This window comes from Manis pentadactyla, chromosome 14 (assembly GCF_030020395.1).
Source record: "Manis pentadactyla isolate mManPen7 chromosome 14, mManPen7.hap1, whole genome shotgun sequence".
In the NCBI taxonomy this organism is placed as follows: domain Eukaryota; kingdom Metazoa; phylum Chordata; class Mammalia; order Pholidota; family Manidae; genus Manis; species Manis pentadactyla.
The window spans coordinates 68,525,592-68,549,369 of record NC_080032.1 but is presented as its reverse complement, the minus strand read 5'-3'; the positions used below and the strand labels follow the sequence as shown (position 1 = coordinate 68,549,369).

General features: G+C 39.2%; 1 protein-coding gene across 6 annotated transcripts; it reads right to left on the bottom strand.

The window, feature by feature from the left end:
• Nucleotides 1-70: 70 nt before the first annotated feature.
• On the bottom strand, nucleotides 71-22,869 carry CLEC1A (C-type lectin domain family 1 member A). 6 transcript variants are annotated; one of them, XR_008993654.1, is made up of 10 exons: nucleotides 22,448-22,869; nucleotides 16,373-16,459; nucleotides 12,843-12,941; nucleotides 11,297-11,473; nucleotides 7,792-7,943; nucleotides 6,065-6,183; nucleotides 3,942-5,017; nucleotides 2,729-2,845; nucleotides 827-958; nucleotides 71-218 (listed from the first exon to the last, which is right to left on the bottom strand). XR_008993654.1 is itself a non-coding variant. In XM_057491537.1 (7 exons), the coding sequence occupies exons 1-7, from the start codon at nucleotides 22,596-22,598 to the stop codon at nucleotides 4,867-4,869; spliced, it is 936 nt and encodes a 311-aa protein (XP_057347520.1). In that variant the 5' UTR covers nucleotides 22,599-22,869; the 3' UTR covers nucleotides 3,903-4,866. The 6 variants fall into 6 exon arrangements, 1 of the variants encoding a protein (XP_057347520.1); XR_005029806.2 differs by having other exon boundaries at nucleotides 22,484-22,868; XR_008993656.1 differs by lacking the exon at nucleotides 16,373-16,459 and having other exon boundaries at nucleotides 22,448-22,863.
• Between the last annotated feature and the right edge of the window lie 909 nt (nucleotides 22,870-23,778).

The following is a 23,778-nucleotide window of genomic DNA, read 5'->3' as shown; positions in this document are numbered from 1 at the left end:
TAATAAATACCCTTTTCATGGCTGTCGGATTCTCATGGAGAGGTGAGCCACTAGCACTTCAGGTAAGCGGAAGGAATAGTCAGGCTGGCAGCACCAGGGTGTCTCCGTCAAGGACAGCTGCCCGTCCCACCGCTCACCAGTCAAAGGGCTCACGGCCCGGACTCAAAGTTAACACTGCAGAACCTTTAAATGCATCTCTCTGGGCCTCAATTTCTTCACTGTAAAATAATAACAGACTTATTTCAAAATATTGTTTGAGGATTAAATCATTAATATACGTATCATCAACCTTATTTGTGTGTTCCAGGTAGAAAATGACCCCTTTTCCTGCTCATTTTACAGGAATATTGCAAAGATAAGCTTTATATGTAAAACGTCAGCAACTTTCTAGAGAATCTGTTTTAAAGTTAATGAATCTTCTCAAATAAATGTATAGACAATCTGTGTCCTAAGTTTGCAACCTCCTTGAACATGAATTAGCTTGTTCCCAAGAGACAGTTGATAAGAAAGTTTCTTGTGATTTAGAGAAAGGCAAATTCCTTCCTAATTATTATTATTGTGATATTACTTTTCTACCACTTATTATCCCTTGTTATCCCCAGAACAGCTTACTACAAAGTAGATTCTCATCAAATACTTGCTAAAGTCAATATAATTTCATTTAACTTTTCATTTTTCACAAGGAGTAGCTGAGCTACATTAGAGTCTCATCTTTCTGTCTTTACAACAAAAAGCCCACTTCAATCAATGAAGTAAAATAAACCCTAGTTCGCCAAGGCTGTGTCGGTCATTTAAATGAACCCAGCAGTCTTTTGTAACAGGTCACGTCTGAATGATAAGGTCCTTCAAGAATGGGAAGGGCATGTTTTGGGGTTTCTTTTCCTTTGTTTACCCTTGGTCTGGAGTTTAAATGGTTTGAATTTCAACAAAAAGGATTTTCTCCAGTTTTCTGCTGAACCTAGAAAAGGAGAAAAGCAAAGTAAACCCAGCCTAAATTGTCTCCTGTGTTGGGTTTGCACAGCTGTCCGCTGGCAGCTGAATATAATTAACCTGGAATAAAGGAGAAACAATAGCACTTATTAGTCGTAAAGACTGTTTGTCTTCAAGATTCTTCAAAGTATTGTCATGGAGCTATGTTTAGAGAAACGATAGGAAGCATTTAATAACTCTTTTAAGAAAAAGTACAATGAAGCAGAAGGCAAACATCCTCCGGCTGACGTCACCCTGCCAGTGTTTGGTGCAGTATTTACAAGTCAGAATCTTCTCTTCAGGGCAGCTGGCATGAGCTCCTACACATTTCCTCGGGGGCCATGCTGCTTTCCACACAGATATTATGGGGGGAAGATTTTTTTCCTCCGGTTGCTTTTGACCCATAATACCTAGGCCTTTTCCAAGGCAGAGGTAAGAGATCAGGCCCTAGCCCTGAGATAACCAGTTCAGTATCATAGTCTCACCAATAATGAACTGAGTATCTTTGGTTCACCCCATTGAGTTCCAAGTTAGCTTTAAGAAAAGGGAACATGAAAGTTTGTTCTACGAATGTAAAGAGGCTTTGTTATATGGAATGGCTAAAACACATTAAGTGTGTAAAAAGAAAAACACTGAAATAGTAATATTGATAGACTAAGAATACATATTATTATTAGATTCCAAGAATCTATTCATACAATGAAGCTTGTAAAAAAAAAAAAGGTATGTACACCTTAAGTCAGGTTATCCTGCTTTTATGTACTCTTCAAAAATGACAAGAATCCCTTTACAAGGTATTTGACTCCCAAATATTAAGGCCAACCCTGACTTAACCTACTAGACTCATCTACTTATTCCATAATCTGCGTTTATCCCGAAAGGAAACGCTCCCATTACACTGCTCACACTTCCTGCTGTTACAGGGCTCATGAAATGTTTCCTGTTGATAAGTTTTAAGAGCTGGTTCAATATCCTCAGGAAAAGAAATAGCTCACTGTGTACTCTGGGGAACTCAAATCTACCAGGAAAACGATGTTCCTTGTTTGGCTTTTCCTGCAATTTCTTCAGAATTACCTAAACACACAAGAGCTGAGAGGGAAAAAGTCCTTTACTGAAAAGATAATTCATAGGGTGCTGCTCTCTCCAGTTCTCAACGACAAAAATTGTTTTCAGCAAATCATATTTTCAAATGCATGTTATGATTGTTTCCTATTCTTAAAATGTAAGTGAAAGTTTGTGGAGAGATGTGTCATACTCTTTTTCTGTTCTTTTGAAATAATTTGCTCATGTTGAGATCAGTGTTGGTTGTATACTGAGGTCAGATGAGGGGATTGAAGGAAAAGATGGGCAGGAATAAGCTCAACAATACCAAAGTGTCAAATAAATGCTATTTTTTCCCTTCCTTATTCTCTAAAGTGACACTTTCCCTTAGGTTGCACATGTGGAGAGAGAATAATATTTGACAACCAGTGTCCAGGCAGCTAGACTCCTTGAAGCAATGACATGTAAGGAGACATATGTCATCTAACCCTGAACTAGATCAGTTAGGTAGGATCCCAGGGGTCAAAATTTAATGTGTGCCATGTCCCTATTTTGCAACTTAGTCCAGGCATTTGACTTTCTCATATACTAATCATATTTATTTTCTACAGTAGTAGTAAGGCTTAAATAACACTTAACTGCTTAACTGAAGGACTAATCCACATTTCTTGTTATGCACTTATTATAATAACCACATCTGTTAAATACCTGTACTTACCATAAAAAATATTTTGTAATATCTACAGCCTCCAATGTGGGTGTCCTTCTACAATCTGCTTATGAACACAGGTCTCCAAAGAAGGTTGTTTATGCTTGTTTGTTTGTTGGTGCTCCCCTTTAAAAAAAAGTAAATCACTAAATCCTTCTCTCCCTTTTCACATATTTTTAATCTGTTATATTTTATATTGTGATTTAGGTTATGAAACAAATTCCACATTTACCTAATTTCAGGTAACAGTAATACTATGAGGAAATTATACGTATTTCCACTTTATGCTTAATGAAACAAGGTTCTTGAAAAAAAGTGATTTGCCTAATAATGAATTAGAATAAGGGATGTAAAACTCTCATTTTATGACCACAAATGCAGTTGTTTATTTTGGACAGCACAGATCATCAATACTAAGTGTATTAAACACTGAAGAAACTTCCTAGCTAATCAATAGAACAGGAAAATAAAATTCTTAGGGAGGATATATGCAAGTAGTAATTGATAAGTGAAACAGTCCTATGAAAATGAACACACAAGTGGTCTCCTCATCATTTATTTCCTAACTTATTGTCATCTTACCATGAGATAGACAATGTTGAAATATCTCATAGATCATGAGATAGTTTGTTGAAAATAAAACGGAAGGACTCCAGGTTCTACTATTGAAAAATAAGGATTTATAATTTATAATAGATTACCCTTTCTGGTGTTAAACCCCTAAAACTGATTTACCTATAAGCCAGCAAAATCAGTGGCTGAGATGGTGTTAATGCAATGGCCCTGTCATGACTGGCCTACTGCCATCCAGAGGAAGGGCGCCTATGCAAGAAGCCGGCTGCGTAGGCAGCTCTCCCAGACTCTCTCTCACTTTCCATGACCTGATTGGATGACTCACCCTGTTGCAACTCAGTTTACTCATCGTTGGCCCTGTGCTGATGACATGAACTTGCCTCAAAGGATTCCATTTTAAGGAAGTGTTAAAACCATCCTCCTGAATACAGCATGCATCTCAAAGACTGCTTGCTTTCCTCAACTCAAATAATCAGTACTCTTGTGGAATCCCTACACACTCTCAGGAAGGCACAACCACCCAAAACACTGATTGCTATCATGTTTTGAAGAGCATCTCCACGCTGAATTTTTCCCCAAATCACAAATCCATTCCAAAACCACACACACCTCACATTATTTACATTTATTATTATTAAATCATCAGTACCTAATGGATCAAATGGAAGAAAATAGGAACTGAAGCCAAACTATTACAGATGCACGTAAAGCTATTGACCTATTTCTCTGAAGGGAGCATCAGGGACCTTAATTCTGATATGGAACCGAGTTAAGAATATTTCTTTCCTGGAAGACATTCCTAGGGAAAGAAGACAATTATTGGAGTCTTAAATGGGCATGGGGGAGGGGGGCGGGGAGCAGGGTATATGTTTCTAAGAAGTTAAATCCTAATAAAGGGAATTATCCCAGGGGGAAGCAGGCCAGATGGGTCTTCTTGAGAGTTTGGGGAGAGAAAAGTATGACCTGAAGGAAACAAAAAGAAGGATCTGTGTATTTGGTAGCACACTATAGGGAGTGATGGCTGACTTCTCATGGACTGCTTAGCTGTTGGAGCAAAGGATGCTACATTCATCGATTTCTTCTACTTCCGTAAGTTTCTCATTTCTCCCAATATTAAGGGGGACATGGAAACAGGAAGATGCTGAGGAGGAGGAACACTAGGAAGTTACCTCTAAGTCAAGGAGGCAGATTGCATCTTTATGGGCTTTGGGGATGGTTGGTCCATAAATAGGACTTCTCTCTGAGTGGTCAGCATAGGCATGAAGCCGAGCTCAGAAGCGCTGGTGATCCTGAACAGGAAACGTGAAAATCCTTCTTGTACCAGAGGGATCGCCATTCTTCTGTTTTCCCCACTCCCCAATGTCTTAAATACCCCTTGCGCTGACTTCACTTGGCTCGGACATTTTGTTGGATCGTTGCAGAGACACGGATCAGTTGGAAGACAATAGGAAACCAAACTATTCCAGGTACACATAAGGTGACCGACTTTGGTTCTGATCTTCGGTTTCTCCGAAGGGCGCCTGGGGGGCAGCTGAGGCGGGAGAGTCCGTCGGCCCCGTGATGGGGCAGAGAAGCTACCGGAGCTCCCCCAGCCTCGCCGCCCCCGCCGCCGTCTCACACGCGCACCGCCTCAGCTCCCTGCAGTCCTTGGAGAAAGCCTTTCCGTGGAGGATGGTCACACAGTCCCTGCTTCTTAGGCTGCTGAAATCGATTACGATTTCAAACCTTAAAAAAGAAAAAAAAAGTTAATCTAATCACGTTATTTCTTAAATGAAATATTAAGTACCCAGGAAGTACATAGGAAGTATTCCCAGCTTGGTAAAATTATAGAAGAGACACCCAGAATGAGTTTCCTGGAAGGATGGGGTCACCAAGCTCTTTTTTTTCCAGTCTCTTCAATTTCTGTACTCATTCTTAGAAGGTCAAGTCACCTAAAACAACCAAAACTGTTTCCAACTAAAATTAAGATCCATGCTATAATCCAAATGTATCATATGATTTTACTGTCAGATGAAAAATTATCTACCTTCTCTGGAACTCAGTTATTTAACCATAAAATAAAAGTAATTACAGTGGATATGTCCTATCTTCTTGGAGAATAAATCCTACATGGTTATATAGAGAAGAAAGGTGTTGGTGCAAACATGGCTGTAACTATAATATATTTTGACCAATATTACATTTACCTCTTTCAAAGGATACCATGCACACTTCTATCTAAATGCTCACATTAGTAAACTAATTCTTTATTATGTTACTGTTTATGTTGTTAGTACATCTATTCTCAGAGGATGTATTTTTAAAGATGTACTCCCCATTTCACTGCACAGAAAACCAAGAAATCTAAGTCTTATACCATCTCTGGGTATTGACAAATTGTGAGGTTGTGTGACCTTGGGAAAGTCACCATTACAACACGGGCTTCAGTTTATTCATGCATAAAAGATCTCTCTCTCCCTTCCTCTTTCTCTCTCTGTCTCAGTGAATCCCAGATACTTAATAATGCCCCAGGGAACTTCAGGCCCTGAAATAAAATTTTCTGAAAGCAACCAGAGAAGTGTCCTTACTATTTTAGTAGCACTTGGTATCTGTCTCCCTCACTGATTCATAAGCCTCAGGAGCAAGTGCTGTGCTGCATACAGCCTTCTACAAACATCGTTTCCAATACAGCGCTGATGTTTGATGAGTGCTTGTTGAACCCAAGTGCTGAACTCTGTCACTCAGATGAAATCTCCTTATTAGTTTTTCCCACCCAGTGTTCTGAAGGCTTACAGTTCCGAGGAGTAAGGGGCTCCATCAACCCACAGCCAGGCCTTGGCACTGCCGTTGCGGGACAGCCCTGTCCAGTAAGAGTAGAAAAACTCAGAGTAGCTCTGAGGCAAGGCAAACTCCTGCAAAAGGCACACAAGGAAACCTTTAGCTTTAGAGAGGTTACGATAGATACATGCAGACATGTGCAGGGCTGGCCAGCACTTTTAACATGAGAACATCATGAGTCCTGCCTCCCACCTCACAGAGATAACAGTACACCGAGGGGAAAGAAAGGCATCTGGGCTAATGCCAGTTTGTCCAAGTTAAAGAATGTGTTTTCTCTTAATAAGCACGGAATATATACTGATATTCTGAAACCAAGAATCACATCGACCAACTTTATTTAGGAAAAAAAGAAAAGAAACACATTGTTTTCAAGTCGCAGGGTCCATGCTAAGATTTATGTAGAAAGTATGGGAGGCAGATTCACAAAGAGATGTGGAGAGATTCTGGGAAATGGAAGGATAGGGAAGGAACAGTGCGGGACGGGGAAGTAAACTTTACAAATACAAGCGAAAGGGACTGACAGGAAAAAGAAAAGAATAACGAATATACTGCAGTGCAAAAAGAGGTAAAGAAGAACTTGGAAGGATGCTTTGTCTCAGACTAAGATGGGGAGAAATGCATTTTTCATATGTTTATATATGTGTGTATTCTTTGTAAATTTAATATATCCATATATAGTCATACACATGACAATTCCTTTTCTAATATTCATATGGAAATTTTTATATACAGTATATAGTGCAATTATATACCTGAGTCCTCAGTATGCTCTGGAGGTGGAGGAACCAAACAGCATAGGAAAACTTGGGAGGGCTTATAGGCTACACTGTCTTAGTCAAATCAGTTGCCTCCTTTGCTGCCTAAATTAAGCCATCGAGAGAGGATGAAAAATATCATTTTAGTCATGATAGAGATTGCAGAGTTTCAGTGACTGCAGATTTCAGGAAGTGGGTAGAAATAAAGATGGAACTAGAAGGAGGTGAAGAGTTTCCACAGAGAGCCGGGCACTTATTTCAATTAAATATCCCATTGGTGATAAACCACTGTATGCCAAGACCTTGGCTAAAACAACAATAAATAAATAATGGTCACAAGGTTTGAGAAATTAAATCCAAGGGCAATAAATAATGTTCAAAAAAAGGGAACAATCGTATCATTTTAATAGTGTACTTTAAGTATTTACTCAAAATATGTGAATTTATAGTTCTATTTTCATTTTTGCTTTGACCAGTCAACATTAGGTTGTAAACTGCTGGGGAGGCAAGATATTCATAATGGAGATTACAGTAATCTCTTAATTAAACATTTTTCAATTAAAAGCAGTGTCACTTTTATAGTGGAAGAGCAGGAAGTGCTATTTTCATCTTCCTGACATTGCATCAATACAGTTCCCTTCCTCACCAAACCGAAAGAGGTAGGCAATTAAGATACTCTTCGATGCCTGGCTGATGGAGAGTGTGAAGAGCTTTCTCTCCTGTTTCTAAGGGGTGGGTACTTGTGGAGAACAGGACTCCTTGTATTTATCTCAGGGGATCATTCCAAGCTCCAGGATAAGACCTGGGCGATGACTGCAGTAAGTGGAACAGTCTGTGGACCTTGACTCCCTAGAATCTTTTGAATAACTCTTTCAAAGACCTCTTTGTGAGAATACTTCCAACACCAGCCAAGCCTCAGGACCTTACCAGCACCTCTTGCGTGTTTATCTTCAGCATGGTGGCGTTTACCGCACTGCAGAAGTACTCACAGCCCTGCCAGCTCTTGCTCTCTTTATGGAACTGGTAGCACTTATCCCCATGCCACTTCCACTTTTCTGGGCAAGGGCTGCAACTGTGTTCTTGGAAAGAAACCAATTTAATGTTATTTTTTGCTCAAGTCTGCCATCTTTCCTCTCTTGAAGTTATAGTGTATGTGATGGCCCCAGAAAGAATTATTCCTTTTCTGTTAGTCAAGTAATTGATGAGGCAACGATAACCACAAATGTTTACGGAGCACCCATGATATGCCCTGAATTGTAATTGATACTGAGTACACGGTGGAAATTAAAACACACACTACCTGCTTTCATGGAGTATAGAATCTATCAATGAATGATTGGCATTTCCTTGCTTGTTACCCTATGTAACTGAGCATGTGGACAGGATATTCAACTTCATAAAGAAATCTTCAGATGTTCAGAAACTCAGTATGCATTGTATTTAAGAAACAATTGAAGTTTCTATAATTTTCTCCCTCAAAATCCCTTATATAATAGTGAAAGGATTTGTTTAGGTGCAATATATACCAGTAGAATATGGACTCTTTTCTCACTGTAAACACAAGTAAATAAAATTTCAGAAAAATTACATAAATACAAACATGAATTAGAATGCTAAATCTCTATATGTCAGAAATTAAGATGGGCATCAGAGACAGAAAAGTAAGTACACAGGTCAAAGTTGAGATGGACCACATGGGTAGTGGTTGTAAATTTGGGAAGTAGGCCCTAGAGCTATAGTCTCAACACCTGCGATGGTACATGGCCTAGGACCTTTGAGAGTTGGGAACCTGTAACCAAGTCCCTTGTGGGTATATGGTGGGATGGGAACTCAATCAGTCCATAAAAATGTCTTTATTTTAAAAGCAATCCTGGGTCAAAATGTTAACCTGTTAAAATTGGAATGGTCAATACACAAATGAATATCATGTTACTGTGTGTCTTCTCCTGTATATTTGAAATATTTCATACTATAAAATGGTTTTAAATAAATACATAATTTAGATTTCTTTGTAAGTCAGTTCATATCTCTGGCCCAGACTTTATTTCTTATATTTCAGACTGCCTACTCATATTCCCACTTGGATCTCCAAATCATACTTCAAATTCGACTTGCCCAGTAGCAGTCCTGGTTCCTAGCCTTCCCTCTCTTAACCACAGAATCCTGTGCCACTTCACTTCATCATATCTCTATGCTTCTAACTGCTTTGCCCAAAAATTGGAGATATTTTTGACTCCTTTATTTCTCTTTTGACACCCCACTTTATTCCAACATGCACTCGTTTCCACAGATAATATCCTAGTTGAGGCACCATCATGTCCCCTGAATCACTGCAGAGTAACAGCCATCTCCTGCGTGATTCCTCTTTCTATCCTTCCCTCTTCTGAGCTCTTTTCAACATTTTTGCAGAGTGGGCCTTTAACGCTTGTGCCAGACATGCATTTCCTCTGCTCATAAATAATAAACGCCTGTAATAATTCCTCATTCTTCTCAGTTCAGAAGCCAAATCCCTTACAATGCTTCCTTAGGCCATAAAGCAGCTCTACCTCGCCTCCTGTTAGTCTTCTGCTCCCTCGTTCTGCTCCAGGCACACAGACGCCTTAGGATCCCTTGAATATGCAAATACACTCACATTTCAGGGCTCTGCACTTTCCATGGCCCCTACCTGGCTTTTTCTTCCTCCATATGCCCACGTGGCTAAATCACTCAACTCTTTAAATCTTTGCTCCTGTATAATCATCTTAATGAGGGATTTACGGTCTCCCTATTTAAATCAGCAACACACTATCCCTGGATCCCTGACCCCCTTTACCTGTCTTCCTTGTTTCCCACAGAATTGATTACCCTCTCATGTGTTATATTTAGGCTGACCAATCATTCTTGTATGCCTGGAACCTAGGGTTTCCTAGAATGTGAGACTTTCAGTACTAAAACTAGACAAACTGAGACAAGCTGGTCTTCTTATGTTATGGCTTTAAATCTACTTATTACCACCACCATAGAACAAGAGGTCCACCAGGGTAGAAATCCTTTGTATGTTTTGTATGATATGCATCAGTTGCTCAGCAAATACTAGCTGAATGGATGGATAGATGGATAGAAGGAAAATGGGAAAGAAGAAAGTAAGAAATGGAGAACAGAGGAGCAAAACTGAGAACTAACACCAAACCAAAAACATATGGACATTTTCCTGAGAATAAGGAACATCACTAATACATTTGAATGTACACTTTGTATTTAAACTATACATAGCTTATTTGTACAGCTTTCTTTTTATTTGTTTTTATACAGCTAGATGCAAATTCCAGAGACCATTGGTTTCCTAGAAATTTAGATTACCTTTTGATGATATGGTACCCAACAAAGAAAATGTACACAGGGTTGTCAGAAACATAAGAAAAAAATTGTGTGAGGTGGTACATGTGTTAATTATCTTGATCTTGACAATCTGCCTAATGAGGGTGTATAGCAAATCACCACATTGCAAACTTTAAATATATACAATTGTATTTGTCAAGTTTTCCTCAATCAAGTTAAAAAGGAAGAAAGAAAGAAAATAGTGACCAGTGAGATCATCAGTCATGTGGGAAAGAATTACTTTGAGGAAGTGTGTCAATTGATACTCTTTGCTGGGTATTTACTGGGTAACCACCCAATCAGGGTGTGTGGTCAGCGGGGGAGGTGGCACAGGTATGGGAGACGAAGGGAACTCATCCTACTTTAAAGTCCCTTGGACACTTGGAAATGTATGTTGCTTCCTATGCATGCAGGAGGAAGCTAACAGAAGGGAAGGCTGACTTGAATGGATCTGGATGTTATGAAACCCCAAAAGGATTGGGAGAGAAAACACAGAACTGTAGGGATGCTTCTAGTCCCATTCAGTCCTCTTTATCAGATCTGAGTTCATCCACTGGTTCTTACTCAATTGCAGATTTAAGGCACCTACACAAGTCCTACTGACTTAAAATAACTGTAATTTGATTCCATTTATCTGCATTTTTAACCAGACCCCAGTATGATTCTTAAAATTTGAGAACTATAGTTATGAGTTCATTAACTTCTTCATAGGGAAGGACTCGTAAGCGTATTATGAAATGTATACTACCATTTGTTTTCTGTGTGCCAAGGTCAATTGAGAAATACCCCTGTATTTTATTTACTTGTAGTGCTATTTTGGCTGTTCAAAGTTAGTTGTTTTTATTGTTTAAAATGTCTGAATTTGAAGAGTCCCATCATGTATTGTAAAGTAGAGATATTGGAACCAAATGACCCCAATAACTGAGAATGACCTTGATGCACAAACTCTTTATTAACTTGGCTGGGCAACTGGGTGACTAATGTGTGGTTCCCAGGTACACTGATGGGAAAGTCAGGCCTATACTAACAGATACCCTGAGGGCAGAGGGGAGCTCAGTGACCAGGACTCACTCACCTCCAGTTTTGTTATAAAGCTCACGACAGAGTTTTTCAGCTACACGCAGCAGAGTGTCTGCAAGCTTCCCGTTCTGGGCTTGGAGGGACTGCAGCTGTCGGGAGAGATTCCCCAGTCTCTCTTCCTTTTCAGAAATGCTGTCTTGCTGAGTATGGGAGAGCTGGTAGAACTGGAAAACTAACCCAAGTTATCAAGTCAGACTGAACAGCTGATTTCCTCATTTTTCTATTTCTGTTTTCTATGCACAGGGAAAACAAAACAGCATATTGTTTATGATCTCAAGCTCTGAGATCCCATATTGCCTATATTTGGGTTTGGACTATAGCATATAATAACTTGTTTTGCCTTTAGAAAATTAATTTCTCTAAGTCTGTTTCCTTATCTGAAAATGTGGAGTCCTACTGACAGTTTCCAACTACAGGAGTAAATTCCTTAACCATTATATTTTTTGTATACGCTCAACCCACTACTCAACCTAAAAACACAAATCCATTTACCTGTTGATCACTCACATTAATAACAGTCCCACATACTGTTACCTCATTCAGTCATTAAAATATTCATATGATCATTTTTGTATTTTTATTGTTTTGCAACCAGGTTCAGTGAGAACGTAACTTTCTTACTACCATTTGGCTAGAAAATTCCAGCATCTAGGTTTAAAGTTCGTTTCTACATCTAAGTAGAGAAATCCTTCACGAATCATGAAAGTTGCTTTTTATTCCCCAAAAGAGTGGTGGTTGCTAAACAATAATCGGTTATATCAAAATGAGGTAAAAATGTTGGGGTCAGGATAGAAACACTAAAAATATATTTTTAATGTTAAAATTTAAGATGACAAACAAAAGTTCTAAAATTTCCTATAATAAAAAACTTTTGTCATTAAAACCTGCCCTTTGGTATAACCTTTTAACTTGGACCACCTTCTTTAACTGCTCAAGAAAACATTGCTTGAGGGGTCAGTCTGATGAAGCAAATACCCACTTCCTTTTCTAAGATTTGAGCTTGCCATTACTAGTTTGAAATTTAAAGACTTTTACACACATATTTCCTTGTTTGATTTTCACAAATTTTTGCAAAATGATTCCATAACTTCCTGGACTTTTTGAAAAATATGGTGATTAAGGACCTGGGTCGTTTCTCCTTAGACTGAAGGGGCTGCGATGTAAATGAAATCTCTTCCCTTTGCATTAACTCACTGAACCAGGCATACTTAGTAAGAGCAAAAACACGATCTCTATTTTTTTGTGGAATAGAAGGGGTCTCAAGTGTGCATTCGTTAAAAATTGTTGATTTCCAATATTGACATATAAACAGACAAAAACATTATCTCAAGCAGAATATTAAGAGTCTAGCTGGCAAGTGATTGCTGTATTTTAATGCTTCTTCCACACTCATCATTTAAGTAGGTGCTTTAGAATAATAAATAATGAATTATCCACAGGCTTCAGAATTAAAATAAAGAAAAAAATCCACAATAAAGTACTTCTCATCCTAGACAGACCTTGGAAGCAGGGTCCTCCCCCAAGTCAGAGCGCAGACTTACACACAAGCCCCAGGGCTGCCAGGCCCGTCAGCAGCACCAGGCACAAAGCCAGCAGGGTCAGGGCCACTGGACGCCAGGCTGCAGAGGGAGGCCGCTGCTCTGCATGGAACAAAAGAAAAGGCAGGGTTTCCCTTTTAATTCCACTTGGATCTTTGTCAGCAGCTTGCAAACGAGTGGAGCTGATTCTGGGAACAAATTTTGCAGAACAACAGTAATCAGTGCAAGATAACATTCCCTCTGTCCTCAGAAACATTGTCAAAAGGTTCAATGTCAAGCCTCACTTTTTCACATCATCAGAGATGAGATGAAATTAATTTGTTGTTCTTTTGGAAAACACTCTCCTCCCCAGTTTCCGTATATGCTGCTTCTGCCAAGCAAATTGCATGTCAGTAATGAGAAATAATCATTTTACTGCTTCTTTTTGGGATTTACTTGTTGAAAGTCCATCTTCTATAAGGATTTTGTGCATTCGTTTAATTTATGCTCCCCCAAAAATAGATTATAATGAAACAAGATCATTAATTTCTTAAGGATAATCTAAGCTGTCTCAATTTTGAACCAGTTAGGTAATTTAAAAAGCTGTAGCCAACATCCTTCCCCCGCCCCACACCCCCGCAGGTTTGCCTTGTGGTAATTGCAGAGGCCCCACTGAGTCAATAGGAAATCCGCCACGTAGTGAGGTCAGCTGTCAGTCTGAACCACCTTGGAGATGGACAAGGAAGACTCCCCACAACCCCAGTCAAGTGTAGGGAACATCTAGCATTGTGCTTAAGATGAAACAAAGGGAGAGCAAAACCCACAAATATACTCTCATCTCATCATGACCTGTGAATTTCATTTCATTGAGATTCAAGTCAGGATCTCAAACAGAAAGATAAAAAACACATGGATTCGTTTCCTCTTCAGCAAAGTCCTCTACACAGTACATTCCAGGTACATAGATTTGCACTAATCAATACTTCCAAATGGGAATGATAAGTGGTGAAGAGAGTATCGAAGTAGAAAATATGATCATCACCCTCTGGAACCTACACTGTAGTAGGGAAATCAGTAAAAATCATGGGGCATTGACACATTTTAAAACTTATTTTTTGCTAATAATCATCTCCTTCATAAAAACTTTCAATGGCTTGCATTACAATCAGAATAAAATCCAAATCACTTTTCACTAAGATCCAAGTTGCTCTTTGTAAAAAATGTAATTTGATGATGGTACTTTCTGACCTCAACACCTTCCAATAGCTTTTTGCCCTTACACTAAAATTCTACAAGAGTTTTTCATCTGGACCCCACCTAGTTCCTTCATCCCTTCTGAACGGCTCTCCTGTCTCTCAAGTGCTCTCCTTGCAGCGGCCTCTTGTTTATCCCGGAAACAGGTTTGTTCCTGTACAGAACTTTCTGCATTAGCTCACCTCGGCCCTGCACTAACCAATCCTTAGGTTGGGCTACTTCCTGTTACTGAGCTTTCTGTTTAAACCGCACATCCTTGGGAGAGGTCCATGAATCCATGCCTAGCACATCACCCCACTATGTATGTTTTCAAAAATAAGATTGTTAAGTAGTATTTTCAAGGCTTTTGTTTGTTTCAGTCTATCTCTTCCCAGTTCTGTGCTCATTCCATTAAAACAGTGATCCCCGTCTTGCTTTGCACCAGTGTGTTTCCGGTACTAAAAACAGTGCCTGGTACAGGAAGGCTGAATATATATTTGAATGAGTAGGTGAGTGAAAAATGCAATTACGAAAAATAATTATTACCTCGACTAATTTTTACAGAGGCACAGAGGATTGTCTAGTTAAACTTTACAGACTGATTTTTTTTTTACTTTCCAGCAATATTTCTGTCAGCAGAGGGCAGAGTCGGCTAGATTCATCTCCTCGCCGTACTTGTGTGAATCTGAATGACCAACAGATACAGAGGAATTTGCTGACACCCCTAGTTCCTTCCATTAGCTGGCCTAAGTGATTGGGCCTAAATTTTCCTAGAAGTTGCTGGTTTCTACAGGCTTTGGCCTTACGGGCATCTCAAATCACCAAAAGATAAAAGAGAACGATCAGAGGGCAGAATATAGCTTAAGCTAAACGTCCTCTCCAAAACCCTAAGTCTTCTTAAAGTTCTATGTAGCCCAAGAAAATTAACCAGGTGGATGTTTCTAGATTCCAGAGGTACAAGGGCACATGTGGACTCACCACAACAGCGGCTTTATTTTTCTCCATATCTCTTACTGCCATCAAATATGTATTTTACTCTTTTCTTTTGTTCTCTATCTGTCTTAGCCCAGTAAAACGTAAGCTCCTTCTTAGAAAAGAAGGTCTGTTTAGTCACTGGAACATCAATTCTAGCACCTAGAACATCAGTTGAAATCAGCTCAATTAATGTTGAAAGAATGAATGTGTCTACTATATATAAATATCTGTTTTATGCCTGTCTATCCCTGCCCAAATCTATTTATATAAACCTGAAAGATATAAACATTTTAAGGGCTGTCCTTATTTATCATTAATATTTCCCTTGTCAAAATTAGAAAAAATAACATAAAAAAAGAAGAACTATGGAAACTTACCAAATTATTAATCCCTAAAGAAACCTGCTTTCCCTTGCATAATATTGGGAGCAAGGGAGGTATTGATTTTCTGCCAAAAGGATCAAAAGGAGTGAACTTAAGTTTTTACTGTGAAGTGAGGGCCTGGACTTCAGGGATTAGAAGATCATTTAATAATAATTGTGCCCATCTAAGGAATAAAGACATGATCCTTCCTAAGATTGCCTCTAGGACAGAACAGGAAAGACGTGTAGCCTCTCTTTTGCTAAGGAAACAAAGTTTTAAAAATTCCCTTCAAAGAAATCATCTTTCCCTGATCATTTGCACATTTTTCTGCTCGGACTCCGCTCTCCCTCCTCCCTCGTTCCCTCCCTCCCTCAGGGTCCGCAGCCCCTCCCATTGCCTAAAGACCCTGGAAACCCAACCTTAGGGAGCTTCTGCAGCAAGTATATGGTCATTTCCTAGGAAACCAGGCTTGCAGGAGGGAAAGACTATGGACTTGAAAGTTTCATTTTTATTTTTCTTTGATGCTAGTTTTCCCCCTCTAGGTATTTTTTTTTCTAACTGTGGGTTTAATGTTTCTGAGTTTTATTCCAAGTACCCTGATCATAATGAGGTCTCTCTCTAGGGGCCACCACCACCCAAAAATAAGAAAAATAAACTGCCTAGGAGGTGCCTCAGTTTGGCTTGGCTATATTGTGGTTTCCCTTTTTTGGATGAGAATTCCTGTACTGACTTCTGAGGCATGTTAAGAAAAAGGTGTGGACAGGCCAAGGAATGATATAAACATCCCTAGGAATAATAAGATATATATAGAAAAAACCCATTCCTGTATTCTCTTACTGTAACTATCCTACAAAAGGCTACAGTGCTAAGGTCCAGTTTTGAATACAAATTCCTTTGTAGTTATAAGAACGGTGTAGATGATGAGGGCTGTCACACTTGACCAGTTACTCTTCATCAGGCATCAGAGAGGGAAACCGTGCACACCTCCATTCCCAGGGCCTGTAAGAAGTGAACCAGACATCACCAAATGTAGTCTCTTAGTACGCCTCTCAAGTGGGAAGATCATAAAAGCTGGAAAAGTCACAGAGAGTTTCAATAATCTGCATAAAGCCAGCTGGGGGCAGAGCCAAGATTCAGTTGTTCATGCTTAACACCACGTTTTGTATGCTTTTCCCTGTGAACCAGGACTCACAGAGAAATGGAGGCTGACCTGGGGGCAAGGTACGAAACAATCCAGAAGTTACTTACCCTTTAGATCACTGTGCTTTTAATGGCTTGAGTGGGAAAGTCATGAGACATTGGCAATTATGTATCTGACTTTGGGATATATTTTAAAAATTTTAATGTTGTCTTTTTACAAACTTCTCTTTTTTCCTTCATCCTCTCATATGGTACATAGCAAACCTTAAGCCTTCTCATCTCTGTGGGTTGAGATTATTTTACAGTGTTCATAAAAATGCAGGTTCACTTTCTCTTATGAGTCTGTTTCATATCTTTGCTATTTTCATTCTCCCTAAAAGTAAGTGGTCTTATTCTTCCTATAATTTCAGAATATATATGTAAAAACATACAAGCTATTTCTAGACTATCATCGAGTTTCCAAATCACAGCAATTAGAAACTTGATGGTATTTTCCCTTCTGAAAAATTTAGGTGAGTCCATTTTATATCTCAATTAAGGAGCTTCATTTTTGAAATATAATGCAAAAAAAAAGCATTGCCATTAATGATAATTGCAAACATTCCTTGAGTTAATTAAATAAATGCCTTATATGAATTATGTTATCTATCCTCACAAATACCCTATAAGGTAGGTACTATTATATTCCCATTCTATAGGTAGATAACTGAGTCCTAGGGGGTTAGTTACTTTGCCCAAGGATACACAGCTTTTGATAATATTTACTGTGTTATGCACAATGTGGTATTTCATTTGAAACTCCCCAAAAATCATTCAAGAGGGCGCTATTTTAACCTTTCTTTGGCTGAGAAGCTGCGGTGCTGAGGAGTCCCTTAATGTGCTTTAGGGCCGGACGGCTAGTGAGCGAGGGAGCCAGAGGGCTGTCCCAGCGCTCTCATTCGGAGCTGAGTATTTTAAATCATTTTCCTATCCTCTCAACAAACCCCACATTAATAGTTTCCTTTATGTGGCAGTACCATACTGAATTATAGAAAGACTTTAGTGTTTTACCATTTGCACCTTTTCACCTCTATATTGTGAACTATCTTATCAATAGCCACCTTAAATAATGCATTCTCCACTCTACCACCAAAGTGAACTTTCTGAAATATAGATCTGATTTCTTCCTTAAGGGAAAAACAGAAGGCTTTTCCCGTGCTCGGTAAGGCCCTGTGTAGTGGGATCCCATCCTACTTGTTAGCTTCATCTGCCAAGTGCCCTCATACGAACCTCCCTTGAGGACTAACCACTCCTCAGCCCACCAGCCCACCTTGCTGTTGTGTTTGACTCTGCTGCTGATTCCCCAAATTAACCTTACCCTGATCTAAATTCTAATCAAAATTAATGCCTCATCTTTTCCCCTTTGAACTCTTGACTTTCTTTATTTTACCCATCAATACACTGCACACGTGGCCTCACCATGGAAACGTCACCTTGGTGCCCCATCCTGCTCTGTCTGGAAAACTTAGACTCGGTCTCACAGACAAGATCAAATGTCACCTCATGCAAAAATACTCACACGAGTCAATGTAGTAAGTTATGCATTCCTATTTGCTTCTGTGGCCTCCTATATAAATTCAGTAGCACTGCATAATATTTCCTTATAATTATTGATTCAGATTATTCCTTCCACTTCTCCAAGCACCTAAAAATAGTTTCTCCCCATTGCTTACCATACGCTTGATATTTAGAAGGTATACATTAACGATTTGCTGAATCAATTAGATTTATGCCATGACTCTTCAATGAAAGGTTTATGCTGTAATTAAGGAAATAAAGCTAAAAATACAAGGAAAATTCAAGAATATTGTAATTAATATGACTAGAGGGAAAATGGAACTTGAATTTATCATGAAGTGTTTGTGTTTTTTTTTTCTTAAACCCAAATAGGTTTTTATATTCTTTTGATAGGGTTGCATTTTATCTTCAGCAGGAATTTGGCCTCTCACAGTTCATTGTCTCTCTCCCTTGCGTATTCCTGCTGTGAGGTGCTCCAGCTACACTTCTTTCCAAGTTCCAATTGAGTTGGAATCTCTCACACCTTAAAAAATAACTTTAAAAAGACTCTTGCAACCCTATAATATCTCAGCTCTACCATTTGATCTTTTATCTTTGCATCCAGGTTTCTCAAAAAGAGAGAGAAAGAAAAAAAACACAGAATATTACTTCAATGATTTATTTTCCTACTTAATTATTAGTGCCTTTCAAACCCCTGAAATTAAAAATTACCAGTGATCTATTGTCCTCCTCATTGCTAAAACAATAAATTGTTTTTAGCCTTCCTCTTACTTGATCTCTCTGGAGTAGTTATTGCTTATTATTTTAAAACTTTACTATTCATGACCCTTACTTTTCTATTTCTTGTTAAGTTACTGCCTCTTGGTTTTCTAGAAGCCTGTCTTTCCTGGTCCATTTCTGTCAGTCTCTACCATTCATTCTTAGTAGCTCTTAATGGGATCTCTTACACATTCTGCCCTTCAACTGCATTCCCTAAGATTCTCTTCTTGGCATTTTTCTCCTCTGGTCTTCGCGTGTGCGCGCATGTGTGTGTGTGTGTGTGTGTGTGTGTGTGTGTGTGTGTGCGCGCGCTTGTGTTTTCATTTTACATCCTCTTCCTCAGGGATCTCACTTATCTCAGAGAGTTTAATTCCTACCTAAATGCCAACAATTCTCATATACATACCCAGCTCAGAATCATTACCTCCAATCCACCTGCTCACCAGCTACACACAAATGTTTTGGGGCCACTCCAACTGCATGTCCCTTCTCTACAGGCTTCTCAAACTCAAACTGAATTCATCCTCTAATTTCTATCTCAGCTAATGGCAGCACCATCTGTATAACACCAGCTGGAACCCAGTCAACGTATGCCCTCCCTTCCCTTGTCTTCGCACTGTAACCAGTCAACAATTCTTTGAACCCCACCTCCTCAACATCTTTCAAATATGATTCCCCCTCCTCACTCCCATCCTCCTTCAGTTCAAGTTCTTCTAATCTCATGCTAAGCATGAAATCTGGGTACTGCTCTTCCAGTTTCAAATTCCTTCAATCCACCCTCCTCTGTGCAGCCTACAGGGTCTTCTAGAAACACAAAATTGATTATGCTACTCCTCATTTAAATACTTCAGTGACCTCGTTTTACCTACTGAACAGAATCAAAATACGTCAGTATGACATAACGGCCCTCCCTAACTTCCCAACCTTCCCTCTTGTCAGGCTGTCCCCCTAACCCTACATTTCAGCCATAATATACTCCTTGTAGTTCTCTGAAAACACAGAGTTAAGTAAGATCCCCAGGGCTTTCCTCCCATGTGTCTGTCTGCCTGGTGCCTCTTACCCCTTAAGCCCTCGCATTTTTGATTCCACACCATATGGAACATCTTGAAGTCGAGTCAATCAGTGGTCATTCCTCTCTCCAACTTTTCCTCCCCTCCTCTGCCCCTACCGGACAGAAGTGACCAAGCTCGCCACTGTACCATGGCCTGCTTCCCTCATGGCACCTTATCACACTTATTGCTTAGTTGAGAATTGTATTAAACTTTTAGGTTTCCTCATAGACATGGATCATACTGTATTTATCATTGTATCCTCAATACTTCGCAACATGCCTGGCCTAATAACATGAACCCAAGTAGAAAGGTGTAAGGCTCTTGTCTTTCATTTTTCCTTTCTATCTTCTGGATTGTTTAGCATTCTTTTAAAACACAAACATAACTTTTATATTGAAGAAATTAAAATCTAAAAAATAAATGAATGTATATAATTTATTTCTACTAATTTTAAAGAGAAAATTTAATATTTCCAGTCATAATTGAGGTATAATATTATATTGAACCTGAATCTCCTGCATTGCCAAAAAATTCCCAGAGTGATTTTTGCTGGTATTTTTAACAGCTGAATTATATCAGGTCTATTTTCTTAAGAAATAATTAGACTTCTGTAGTGACATTCCTCTAAATATTTCCACTACCTCAAGATGAAAACAAGTAATACATGTAGAGTAAGACAGCTATTTTCAGATGCTTGCCTCTAAAGAACTTGTTTATAACCTTTCCTCCTACTGTTTCAAGTTCCACTTCTTACAAGAAGTTTGCCAGATGTTTCAGTTAGTGTTTTATTCTGTTCCACCTCCCTCTCCACCCTCTAAAATCAGCAGAATTTACTTGTACACCCTGTTCCTGATTATGCTGATCACTAATCCTTGTGAGAGTTCCCGCTCTAATCACAGGTAAAAAATGAAAAATGAAGTTATACACAAGCCACTTAAAACCAGAGCCCCAAGAGCCAACTCTTCACAGGATTTGTTGGGGAAAACATCAAATCCTATTAACACATATCTGGTGGCTTCTGACGCTGACACCCCAAAGTTGTCACTGTGCTTCATATCCAAGAGGCTGGAAATCCCCAGTAACCACTCATAGATTACTACATAACTAGATAGCTTAGAAAACAAACACAAAAACCATATCGGTGAGTTCAATTAGTCCCAGGTGGGGTAATCATTCAATGAGTAGAAAGTGAATGCACAGATTCAGTGGGGAAAGGAAGAATGCGTCAAGTTCCTTGATGAAGGAGAAATGGCAAAGAAGAGTGGAAAGGTGTGTGTCTGGATTTACAGAGATGAAGAAAAGTTGGATATGTTCAAAAGGGAAAGGACATATTAAGATACAGGTATTAAAAGAGAATTTCTCTGATACAGACTGACACAAAAAATGTGAAACAGAACACACTGGGAATGCTCAAGGAATAGAACATTGAAAAAGACTTGGTAGATGTGTCTGCTGTCTACCAAGTAGTCTACAGACTCTTAGGACTGATAACCACCTTATAAGAGAGGTTTTTTTACTTCTATTTAAGATTGGTTCAAGTTAATATGAATTAATATATAAAAAGTGCTTAAAACAAGCCAGGCACATAATAATCACTATGTATATGATTGCTATTATTAACATTTTGCAAATGAAGAAACTGAAGCCTAGAATATCTAAGTGACTTGCCCAATATCACACAGTAAATTAGAACCTAGTCTTGCCTATATTACAGTGTAAGGTCTTTTCACTAGAACTAAAATCATATTGGCTAAGTTACCCAGGAAATAGGATCCTTCTCATTTATGTGACTTCTTTATCTATGGACTGAAAAACAGATATTTTGTTACTGTATCAGAGGGTGAATTATTAAAAATAAAAGCATAAGATGGAAGCTACATGTAACTAAAATGAAATATTTTCATAATTTAATTCATCTCAATAATATTCTGGGAGTCAATAGAACAAAAAGGAATAGGATGAGACATAATTGCATCCAAGGCCACTATTTATAGTGAATCACAGAATTTCAGTGCTCATGGGACTGTTGAAAGCAATTGTTTTACGTTCCCCCTCATTTCATGGATGTACAACAAAACACCTGATGTTGGCATGACTCCCTCAAAGCTTCACAACTTCAAGATGTGGGATTATTACAACAAAATAACAGGGTTGATAGGTCTGCTTGGAGACCTCCTGCTAAAGCCATGAGTTCAAAACCAGCAAAAAGATAGCCTTTATAAGCCTAAATTTCCCGGTCAGATCACAGATGGTATATAAATCGGCACTGGACTTGGCCTTCCTGGGCAGGCGGGAGGAGGAAGGGACGTCGCTGTAATTGATGCTATACCTACTTGGTAAAAACAACACATCCCAATTTCAACCGACTCTGCCAGCAATAGAATCTTAGAAAAACAATCATCTGTGTATATACCTAGTTTAACTTTTCAGATGTTCATATTGTGGCATGCAAGTCATGGAAAGTGCACAGTTACACATTACTGCAGATCATGAAAACATTTTCTCTTTCCTCTATTTTGTAAATTCCTAGGAGAGAGAGCTCATCGCACACCTTTCTGGCCAATCTGGACTCCAGGAGACAGAGTACCTGTGCGCTCAGGCTCTGGTCGCTGGGTTGTGGTAGAGGCTCGAGAATGCAGGCTCACGGTAGTGTCCCCGTCAGCATCCAGCATGTCCCTCGTGCTGCTGTACTTGGCCTGCATCTGGATTCCTGCAGGGGTGAGGCTGATCTGCGGTTAGAGTGCCCCAAGCCTCCTGGCTGCTGCTGAGACAGTTCCGGAACCGAGGCACTGAAAGGCATCTCTAATGTTCTTCTCTCCCAGCGAGCAGCAGGGGAAGCCTCTGACTCCAGTTCCTGCCTGGAGAAGCCCAGCCCTTCTCCCGTCAACTTGTACTCTGAACGCCAAATTGGTCAGGCAGAGGGGAAATAGCATGTGTTTTCTATTTGGGCGGTTCTCTGTCTGAACAATTATTGAAGGGATTGTCCTTCTCAGATCTCTTTTGCTCATTTGTTTGTACTTCCTGTGTAACTACAGCGTAAAGGAGGCAAACCCTGACAATACCTCGGAGGTTCCCTCAGACTCTGCAGAGACAGAATTGGTCTAAGGAACTCAAATCACCCAGTCTCTTACCCATCACGCGCTCAGTGAGTCATTCAGATTAAGTATAACCTGTCTATGCCTTTGTGAAAGAAGAACAAATTACAGGATCAGCTTCTTCCTTTCCCCAACAGCATAGTAGAAAGCATCATGGACACAGGAAGTCAGGACTTTAAAAGGGAAGACTCCTTTTAAAGGATGTCTAATTGATTCTACTCTTTCATTTTACAAAAAGGGAGGTTGAAGCCCAGCTGGATGAAGTGGTTGCTCTAAAGTCACGACTGGTTAGTGACAGAAATAACTGAGTAGAATTGTTCTCCTGTTGTCAGTTCAATGATGTTTCTTCTCACAGTACATAGGCTCAGTTTAATAGTTTATAGCTCACTTGGTACATGATGATCATGAACACTTACAAATTTTACTGGAAATCAAGACTTTTAGAATTATTACTAATTACATGTGACTTTAGGAAACCAAGTAACAATTTTTGCTTAAATTTCCGAAGCTGAGAAATAAACGAGAAGATTGTTTTAGATCTTGTCCAAAAATTCTTCCTAAATCAGTACAACAGAATTATTTTAGTCTACCAATACTTTTCCATACTAAATATAAAGGAGGGTGGAATACATTTGGGATAAAGGAGGGTGGAATGTATTTGGGTTGGGACAGCCAGGCTTTATAAGGGATGAATCAGGAAGTCCATGTGGATTTGTTATGTGTCTCAAGGTATGTAAAGTTCATCAGGTTATTCTACATAAAACAAACCTAAAAAGACCTTTCTCTA